The sequence below is a fragment of the Danio aesculapii genome, chromosome 4 (genome assembly GCF_903798145.1).
Source record: "Danio aesculapii chromosome 4, fDanAes4.1, whole genome shotgun sequence".
In the NCBI taxonomy this organism is placed as follows: domain Eukaryota; kingdom Metazoa; phylum Chordata; class Actinopteri; order Cypriniformes; family Danionidae; genus Danio; species Danio aesculapii.
The window spans coordinates 1,496,149-1,507,398 of record NC_079438.1 but is presented as its reverse complement, the minus strand read 5'-3'; the positions used below and the strand labels follow the sequence as shown (position 1 = coordinate 1,507,398).

At 41.3% G+C, this 11,250-nt stretch overlaps 1 protein-coding gene across 1 annotated transcript in view; it reads left to right on the top strand.

Annotated features, from left to right (window-relative positions):
• Window positions 1-1,140: 1,140 nt before the first annotated feature.
• Window positions 1,141-11,250, top strand: part of trim24 (tripartite motif containing 24) — a 32,639-nt gene continuing 22,529 nt past the window's right edge. Inside the window, exons 1-3 of the mRNA XM_056455183.1 lie at window positions 1,141-1,352; window positions 2,950-3,236; window positions 11,142-11,247. Of these exons, the coding sequence (XP_056311158.1) occupies window positions 1,295-1,352; window positions 2,950-3,236; window positions 11,142-11,247 (451 nt within the window). The 5' untranslated portion in view covers window positions 1,141-1,294. The remainder of the gene's footprint in view (window positions 1,353-2,949; window positions 3,237-11,141; window positions 11,248-11,250) is intronic.

Here is an 11,250-nt window from a genome sequence, read left to right as displayed (position 1 = left end):
ATTGAATGAATATGCATCCATACATCTCTGCAATGACTCAAATCACTGATTAATAAAGTCATCTGGAATGGCAAAGAAAGCCTTCTTGCAGGACTCCCAGAGTTCATCAAGATCCTTTGGATTCATCTTCAACGCCTCCTCCTTCATATTACCCCAGACATGCTCAATAATGTTCATTTCTGGTGACTGGGCTGGCCAATCCCGAAGCAGCTTGACCTTCTTTGTTTTCAGGAGCGTTGATGTGGAGGCTGAAGTATGAGGAGCGCTATCCTGCTGAAGAATTTGCCCTCTCCTGTGGTTTGTAATGTAATGGGCAGCACAAATGTCTTGATACCTCAGGCTGTTGATGTTGCCATCCACTTTGCAGATCTCTACATACTGAATGTAATCCCAAACCATCCTTCACCAAACTTGATTGATATCTGTGAGAATCTTGGCTCCATGCGGGTTCCAGTAGGTCTTCTGCAGTATTTGTGATGATTGGGATGCAGCTCAACAGATGATTCAGTAGAAAAATTGACCTTCTGCCACTTTTACAAATGATCAACTAGAAGTCGAGTTATTATTAGTCGCTCAACTGGGATCAACGACAAGACTTTTGTCAGGCAGTGTACAAAATACACAGAATTCTTTTTAAAAAGATGCCATATATAGATTTAGGCCATGTAAAATGCTAGTTTTTTGTATAATGTTTTTCCTAGTGACTGAGGTGGTAAAATCCAAATGTTACATGTATTGGCAAAAGTTCAGTCGGTTGTAGGCTATTTTAATGTCTTCGTGTTCCCTGTAAAAGCTTCGCATGTACTGCTTATGTTGTTAAACATATTTTTTCAGCTTATGTTTATCACCTCCTACTCCTTTTCTGAATCATTCTCTTGAACCGGTTCCTAGATTCGAACGCTTTTGAATCGTCTTCGCTTTTTATGTGGTTTCGTTAGTTCAGATCCTAAACAAACTAAACAAACAGCACTGTATCAAACATTACAACGAATAACGTTGATTAAAGGCACAATAGCTTTGAATAAAAAAGTGTTTTTACTCTGTAATTTGCTTAAACTATCACCCGTCATAGTATAGCTGAATCGATTCATTGAAGTGATTCAGACCAAGCGAATCGATTCTTCAAAAGGGTCTGTCAGCGCAGGAGAGATGCATCAGGGTGTGTGATCCTCAACAGATGTAGAATTGCTGTATTAATCATCCATCGTTTCACCGTGTTTACCGTCGAGACGCGGCAGCCTCGGTCTTCATGAAGCCATGATGTGTTTGTAGCGAATCATTAACGAGAGGAATAATGCTCGCGAACACGGCGCTGCTCCTCATCTCTTCATTGATGCGATTGCACGTCACAGGTGAGGCTGAAAACAATATCGACACCGTCTGGGTTGATTTTAATTCCAGCCGTTAGTCACTGGTTTGCTATTGTGTTGAATGGATTGGGCGTTCATGTAAGGTCTGACTGGGATTAATAACATGGGCAATGGGATCATTTAAAGGCTAGAGAGGCTGAATATAACCACTTTAATGCATTTTAAATTAAATTATGACGAGGAAGACAGGGATTTTTAGCTAATAGATGTCTTACCAGAGTAAAACGAGTACTACCACACTTAAACTCATATTGGATACAGTAGAAAATACTGCTATAGATGCACATTCACTATGTGTGTGTGTGTGTGTGCACTGTACTGTATATGTTCATTATTTAGCCTTGGCTGTATATGTTCATAAAGGATAGTACATATATATACTGAATATCCTGTTTAGCATTTTGAGCATATTAATAGTTATTTTATTAGACTATCTTGATTGTGTTTTCTGTGTACTGTTGTTTATAACTGATGTCCTGTATCTTGATATTGGATTCCAATTAGTTTCACGTTAACATGAAACAAACATGACGGGTAGATTCGGAAACACCATATATATGTTTGTACATTTGAAGTGACGATGGGTAAATGATATGGCTCAAAAGGTAAAAATATCATGTTTATCATTGGAAATTAGCATCCTTTTACTTCATGAGTATGATCACTTGATGTTTTATATTCCTGCACAATAACTGCTAGTCTTTCAGACATTTAAAAAGGCCAATTTAAAGGGATAGTTCACCTAAAAATGAGAATTTACTCATCCTTTACTTGTTTATAACCTATTTGAGTTTCAACTCTTCTGTTTGAGCATAATAATTGGAAGATTGATGGAAACGTGTAACCACTGACGTCCATGGTATTTGTTATTCCTACTATGAAAGTCAATGATTACAGGTTTTCAGCTTTCCTCAAAATAACATCTTTTGTCTTCGACAGAAGAAAGAAACTCATAGAAATTTGAAAGGGTGAGCAAATAGTGTGTACATTTTCTTTGTTGTGTTAACTTTTAAGACCTTTAAGCCTATAGTCCAGACTAAAATGTAAGTCTGAATTGTTTAAACTGGAAGAAACCTGGCCTGACCTTTGTTTTGTCCCAAGATGGACACCAGAAATTATATTTTTTTCTGAGGTACAATTATAAATATGACTTAAAAGTCCTAATTAAACTAAATTAAATGTGAATTTCTGAAGATATGCTACTGAGTTTGTACGTTGTCCCTGTGTTGGCGGGGTTTTTCCTCTTTCTCCCAGTCCAAACACTATAGGTGAATTGGGTAGACAAAAATTGTAGCGTATGAGTGTGTGTGTGAATGTATGGGTGTTTCCCAGTACTGGATTGTGGCAGGAAGGGCATCTGCTGCCCAAAACATATGCCAGAATAGTTGGCGGTTCATTCCGCTGTGGTGACTCCTGATAAATAATGAATGAATGAACGTTACTTAGTCATATTTATTACAGCAAGCAACCAAATATTAGTTTCATATGCAAAAAGCATGTATATATCATGAAAAGCAGGTGCTTTATGTAACCTCTTCACTACAGTGCTCCTGTTATGATAGATGATTCTGTGTTTCAGGGGGCATCTCTGCGGATGAGGATGTTTATCAGACTCCGCACCGGCGCCTGGCTAATGGAAAGATTGGCCCCGTGTACCAGCAAATGGGTGCCCTCATTCGGGAAAAGACTTTAGGATTTAAAGGGGAATTTCTTCAGGCTCAACCTCGCGGACGGGTGGCCAAGCTGATGCCCTCAGCGTTTCTTCAATCCCATTTCCAAAGAGCTCCACAGAGGCAGTCGGACCTCCTGCAAAACACTGACCATGCGGAAAACAAGCTCGCGTCTGGCCACCATACGCTCACAATGGTGAGTGCCCACGCAATCTGTTTTGATGTATTGGCATTACAGTCACAGGATTAGATTACTTATTATAGATTAAAACATAAAGCTGTTATTAAATATTATTTTTGAATTATAAAATGACGATCATGTGATTTTATCTATCTAAATGAATGCAATCTTTCTAAATAGAGCTGTTCATTTCATGAAATTATATTCATATCGCAATATATATCGCAGAAAAACTAAATATCAGATTTTTCCAATATCGTGCTGGCCTAATTGGCATTGTAAGCAGTGTGCAAATATTACCATCAGGATGGGAGGTGTGTAATAAATATTGCGTAATAATAAATATACATAAACTCAGACCCCTTCATAATTTGCATCCTCATTTTAAGACAAAAATTATAAAAGCAATGGGTGTCAGTGCGTTTTAAATATCTGATTAAAAGGTGATAAAAGCACACACACATGCTGAATCAGTCAAGTCATTAAACTAAATCTGCGTAATTGGTCAATATTTACCACATGCAAACATTTAAATAGTTGAAATTCCATATAAACTTTAACACAGAATCCTAAAATTAATAAGGAAGCAACATAAATACTGGGTCTACCCATTAGAATGCAAAGCCTGTGTTAAGTCTGCTGTCATTTTTGCAGATGACAGATTTTTATTGGCATCCTGAAAGTAATTTTGTTCAGTTTGACAACGAACAGTACAATTGTAATATGAAAGCGTCATAAAATAAATGTCATTTATTGCACTTATATTGATAATTGGATATTTGGATATTGCATGTACTATTTTCATGATAACGATAATTTTTCGGTTACGATAATTTTTCAATTTCGATTAGATTGTGCCGCCCTAACCTTTACAATCCTAAATTTTGTCATATACAGAAAATGGCAGCTTTGTGTGAATGGGACCTGAGATTGGGCATGGATATAACCATAACCGTAATTCAATGCGGTAAAAAATCGAAGCTTGGGGGGGTGGGGGGGGGATGTGGGGGGTTGTAATCGCGGATGTAACTGAGGACGCGGCGGGTGAGGGAGGTGTCGCCGCCGCGCCGTCTCTATTGTGGACGCGCCGGCCCTGTGTGTGTGTGCGTGTGTGTGTGAAAAGAGCAAGTAGACTGCTAGGAGATCTCCTTGCCAGTTCTTGGAATTTTTGCTTGATAAAATAGTTAGTCGTCAGTATTTTCTAGTCCATCGTCTGTATTTACATTCACCCACTGGCAGCCAAAATCCACTATGAAGCGTGTATGCACTGTGACTACTTTTAAATTGTTGATTAGCTGCTGGGCATTTCACTCTGTCTCGCCCTGAAGCCTGTCAGTGTCGTCGACCAATCGCAGCAGGCTATCATCGGTCCAATCAGCGCAAATTAGCTTGGGGTTTGGGTACAAATGAATCGCTGAACGATTCATATGAGAGTCGCTGGGATAATTAGGTAAAAATAAATGCAGATTATAAGACCATGAAAGTGTTTTTTGACCTTGCATGCATATTAGACTGTTGTTGGAGACCCTTACAACCTAAATATGACCCTATTTCATCTATAATATGGGCTCTTTAAAGGGGACCCATTATGCCCCTTTTTAAAGAGCCGCTATTATACATGAAGTAGGGTCATATATTGGTTGTAAGGATCTCCAACAACAGTCTAATATAAATGCAAGTGTAACGCCACGCCAGCAGAGGGAGCCCTCGCCTGACTACTGACTCAGCTCCGCTCCCTCTGCAGTCACTTCCTGTTTGTGTAGTATTTCAGTGAGAGCTAAGGCCATGCTTCTTGGCGAAGTATTCTGTAACATGGGGTCTGAGACAGTATTAGAATCCATGTGCAGAAGTTTTATTAAGGGGTTTAGGCAGAGACATCAGTGAGTAAACAGGCGGAAAGTCGGCAACACATAAGCAGTCCAATCCAGTCAACAAACACAGGGGAAAATCCAGACGACGTAGTGAGAGTGCAGGCAGAGGTTCAGTATAACAACAAACAGTCCAAAACAGAGCAAGAGGGCAAAGATAACGTACTTGATCAAGGCAGGCAGGGTCATACACAGGCAGGCAGTCATGAAAGTCTCTTGGAAACTGCTTGGTAGTGCAGGTAGACTGGCAATACTTCGCCAAGAAGCATGGCCTTAGCTCTCACTGAAATACTACACAAACAGGAAGTGACTGCAGAGGGAGTGGAGCTGAGTCAGTAGTCGTGCAAGGGCTCTCTCTGCTGGCGTGGCGTTACAGCAAGGTCAAAAAAACACTTCTTATGGTCTTATAATATGCATTTATATTTATCTAATTATCCTAGCGACTCCCATATGAATCGTTCAGTGATTCATTTGTTCCCAAACCCCTCCTTAGCGCGAAGCTAATCTGCGCTGATTAGACTGATGACAGCCTGTTGGGACTGGTCGACACTGACAGCGTTCAGCGCGAGACAGAGTAAAATGCCCAGCCCAGCTTATCAACAATATAGAAGTAGTCAGAGTGCAGAGTGTATGTGTGAGCATACCTGCCAACACCCCTGTTTTTCCCGGGAGTCTCCCGTATGTCAGACCCATCTCCAACCACCCTCCCATTTGTTATTTATCATGGAAAACTCACGTAATTTCAACCCTTTTGGTACGGTCTATGGAACCCAACTGTGGTCGCCAGCATTGGTATAGGATCCGATCCGGCCGCCCGAAACACGCTTCATAGTAGTTACTAACGCCATAGTACACAGTGCCCGGTTCTCACCAGTGTTTTCAGAGCCTGCACGTTCATAGAGGCAACCTAGTTGGCCGCCATGAGTGACAGAATAGTGAGGGCGGCGTCCGCAGACCCCCCCGGTCCTCACTTTCATCCGCGACACTAACCCCGTCCCTCCCAGTCCTCACTTTCATCCGCGACACCAATCCCGTCCCTCCCGCTCCTCACTTTCATCCGCGAACCGGTCACTTTCTTTAACACTTTTGGATCGAGGGTGGCGTGATCACCGTTCGCCTAGAGCACCAGTTTAGCTTGCTCCAGCCCTGAGTGTTATTCAGACACCTCACCCCGAACCTGACCCCCCGGTCTCCCGGATTTTCAGGGACAGATGTTGGCAGGTATGTGTGTGCAGTTAAACACCAGCATATTGCTCTATTCTTAACCATGACACACATTATGAATCCACACGGCGGCCAAAGCTGAACTATTTTGAAACTTGACCGCCACATGTGCGTAAGGACAGCTGACGGTGTCCATAGGAACGACAAACGGCAGGGGAATGCGAGCTCACAAACGCATTTAAATCCGTCAACAAAGCGGCACGCGACGCATTTTCAACAGGGTTTTAGACACGATATGAGAATATAAAGAGTTAGCCTGATACAGTACAAGCGGTTACAAGTAACAAAACACAATTCAATACATTATTTGCAAGCTAGAGAAAACAAGGAGGCAGCCATTTTAATCAAACGTACTTACTCTTGTGAAATGGAGGAAGAAACTGATTCATGATCCACTGACAGTCCCTTACATCAATAGTCTTTTCTGATCCCTCCTTTAACAAATGGCCAACGAATCCTCTGTTGTACGTGTGTAGATTCCAGAAGCACTCGAACTGCACAAGGCTGGGCTATAATGCTGAGGTATTTTTGCTAAAATAAGCCTCAACCACTGACTCTTCACAGTTTCATCTTTGGGTTGAGTAACTTTCCCTTTACACTTCCAATAATATCCTACTTCTTTGCTACTGCTTGTGGGCGGGACTGCAGGTTTCTACGTTCCTGGGTTTGCGCGCGCAACAACTTGGACGGGACTTAAGTTTCGTATCCATGTCACACCGGAACGGTTAAAGACTCGTTATCAAGACGATTCATTTGAAGTACTTAGGAGTCGACTCTTTTATAGATGAATCAATAGTTTTAAGCACTGTCCACTTTCAGATTTAAGCCTTAGCTGGATATTTTACTTCACTTAGAGCTGTGTTACACACTACATGGAAGGTCATTCTCGAAAACCCATAATAGGGGCTCTTTAAAAGCTTTAAAAGGATGGTGATGGTCGGCTGTTACGATCCGGGGATGCCTGCTCTTGATGTGATGTGTACAGAGGGGTGGTTACGCGTGATGTATCTATAGAGCGTGGCGGGTGGGTGGAGGGTTGACGCCTTCATTTTTTGGTACATTATCGCTCATTCGCAGGCATCCGGGAGTGACTATGCATATGCAGGAGACTCCCGGGAGACTTGGGATGTCTGAATGTTTTACAATTCCCTGAAACCGACCCTTTTATAGGCTTTGATCCCAATTGTGGCATATGTCACTTTAAATTCAAATGAGATTGTGCTCTTTTAAAAAAAGGGCGGAGCTACAAACACCTGAGCATCAGCATAGTGGCAGATTCAAGACAGGACTAACGTTATCACTGTGAAAAACTGCAAAGTGCCAAAAGGAGTGTATGAGAGAGAGAGATCATCACTAATGGGCGGGGCTTCCCCCCTCTGATGACACAAACAAAGGGAGCATGTCAATCGAAGTGTTTCTGCTGACTCTTTTTATCAAGTCTGATTATAAAACATAGAATCAATAAATTTTTACTGTTAGATGCTGGCTATATTCACACAACGTTGCTACACAACTGTGTCTAAACCCCTTATAAAAGTGATTTTCGCACAATAGGTCCCCTTTAAACAAGAAAGTCAAGGTCTAAGGGCTACTAGAAAGGTTGGATCAAAAGCAGCACCTCTCAAAAACATTCAGAGGTTTGACACTGAATTAAACAGGGAATATTTGGACTAGCTGCGTGAGTATACGATAAGGGGAATGTGTTTTATGGTGGCGGGAGATGAACTCTCTCACCCTCAGAGCCAATTACACTAATGCACCTGATGCCAGACCTCTGCAAGCTTCCACACTCCCACGAGCCGTCCACGAACATCAATCACAGCTCGCATATATCACCACTTCAGCGCACTGCATTTATATATTTATTTGCTTTAATGCCGGTGAAGCTTTATGGGATGTGCACTGAATACAAAAGGTCATAGCAATTTGCCTGTCAAAACGAACGCAGGTTCGAGAACTTCTTTGCTGTGGGCAGTAATTAAAGTCCACATCAAAATCAACATCAACCCTGTTGCGTTTTGAAGGGCTCTTCCCTACGCCCTAATCACTCCCAAAAGTGCAGATTGAGTGCTGTGAAGTGATGAAAGGGGCCAAAAATGAGCATTTCCATAACAAATGTGCCACATCTCTTTGAAGGTCCAAATATATATGTACGAGAGAAACAGATGATGATGATACTTCAAGGTCTTATGAAGCTGAACCGTTCTTTTGTGGAGGAAACTCAACGTTGTTTACATTATTAACTTTAATCCTTGGTAAATGGTTCTGAGCGTGTTTATGAAGGTCTGGAATGTGAGCCTCTTTTCAGAGATAATGAGGTATGCGTGGGCTCAATGCAAATGGAAATTGATTTATTTATTTGTGAATGTTTTATAACATCAGAGTTATGGGGTGACTAGACTTTCAGTGGAGTATAAATTAACTTATTTATTAGCAACCAAGCAATATTGTGTTAAATAGACATCTAATAGACGTCTAAATAAAGACATCTTGGCTAAACCGAGGCTTAGAATAGCTCAAACTTGTCATCAAATCCACAAATTAGACAGACTTCACATGTGTAGTCATTCATTCCTGTCTATTCCGACTAATCTATTTTGGGCGATTTTTAGATGTCTATTAGATTTTCACTGACTGCCCAAATTTAGCTTTGTTTTAATGAAAAAATCTATTTTTACATCTATTGGATGTCTAATAGACATTCGTAAATATGGCATATTCATTCATGTTACTTCAGCTTAGTCCCTTATTTTTCTGGGGTTACCACAGCGGAATGAACCGCCAATTATTCCAGCATATGTCTTACACAGCAGATGGCTGCAACCTAGTACTGGGAAACACCCATTCACACACACACACACACTCATACACTACGGCCAATTTAGTTCATTCAATTCCCCGCTTGTGTTTGGACTGTGGGGGAAACCAGAGCACCCTGAGGAAACCCACGCCAACACGGGGAGAACATGCAAACTCCACTCAGAAACGCTAACTAGTCCAGCTGGGACTCGAACCAGCAACCTTCTTGCTATGAGGCGACAGTGCTTACCACTGAGACACCATGCCGCCTTTAAATATGACATATTATAAAACTAAATCATTTTCATAATAAAGACCCTACTGAAAAAAACTGCTTAATCCAGCTGGGGTTTTAGCCACTTCCAGGCTGGTTTCCAGCCATTTCCAGCCTGGTCTTAGCCAGGCTGGTAGCCCAGCCAAAACCAGCTATGTCCAGCTTAAACCAGGCTGGTCAAGCTGGTTTTAGCTGGTCATTTTCCAGCCTGACCAGCTACGACCAGGCTGGAAATGGCTGGAAACCAGCCTGGAAGTGGCCAAAACCAGGCTGGTCAACCAGCTAAAACCAGCCAACGAGCCTAGGCTGGTTTAAGCTGTTTATTTCAGTAGGGGATATTCTCTGATTGTTTAGTTTTCAAAAAGAACACTGTAAAAATCTTGCTGCCTTATTGCATTTAGTTGAATCAAATGAACTTTTCTTAGTAACAGATAAATGTGATACAGTATTCCACTTCCCTTTATCTCGCTGTGAATGAATCTGTGGAGCTTTCAGCTTGGATCATTCAGTGCACACCAAACGTGTCGATGTTTCATCTTTCTGACAGCAGTAAGCTTGCTTAAACGTCTGCAGTTCCAATAGTCATCACAGCTTTGTTTCTTTTGAAACTCTTTTTAACTGAGGATGAAGCGTTGACTTCTGAAAGGTAGAGTACTTCATTGTTGTCTTTGTATACACTGCTTCATCTTAAAAGTTCAAGCGAAATGTGCCAACTTATGATAATACATTTAATATTTCATACACGATTTCCCGCTTCATCTGCCCCCCTCACTTCCCATTGTGGTTTTGGAGACAGTCACAAAAAAGACTAGTTTTCTAAAGGCCTCGTGTGGGTTTTGATGTCTGTGGGCTGTGACTTCTACTTCTACCACCAGAGGACACCGTTCCCAACCTTTCTTGTCCAAAATTATTAGTTGAACTGTGTAGGTCAGGCAGGGTGTTTTTAAAAGAAACACAGTACTGTTATATCCTTAGTTCATTAATGTAGTCCACTTGAAAGAGTGAATAACATGAGTGAGTTTTGCAGCACTGAGTACACTGAAGGGATGCCATTTTGTTTGTGTTTTGCTGGTTAATAAATCCCTCCTTAGGTTGGGTTAGATAAGGCTTTCATCTTCTTGTTCACACTCGTGATAGTTTTATCACTTAGTGAGCTGTCTATTAGTGTTTTAATTTCTGTCATGTATACAAACGTTACTTTAATTAACTTAAACAGAAGCTTACACCGGGATGATTGCGCTCTGGACGCCATCTTGTGGTCAGGCGCGGGAAATTTCTTCAAGTAAATTTTCATTTTTGGGTAAACTCGGTTTTCCTTTTTCATCATTGCTGCCAAACTAAAATAAATAACACTTTATAATAAAAATGTAATGGGAAATACTGTGAATAGTTTATTTAAACAGCACAATTAAAAAAAGATCAGAAATTTCAGAGGACCCTACTGAAAAAAAAGCTGGTTGGCTGGTTTTACTAGTCGACCAAGCCAGTTTTAGAGGGGTTTTGGCCATTTCCAGGCTGGTTTCTATCCATTTCCAACCTGGTCTTAGCTGGTCAGGCTGGAAAATGACCTGCTAAAACCAGCTTGACCAGCGGAAATAGGTGGAAGTGACCCAAACCGCTCTAAAACCAGCCTGGTTGACCAGGTAAAACCAGCCTTTTTCAGTAGGGAAGCGCTAATCATTTTGTCTTCAACTGTATAGAGAGATGTAATAAATCATATGTCCCTAAATGAGAGCTATCGTTCATCTTTTATAGGAGGAAAAAGATGAGATTGAGCTGTATGTGTCGTCTGTCGGAGGATCAGATCCTGTGGCCCATGAAGAGATGATCCGACTGCTCAACATCAACAATCTTCAGCACAGTT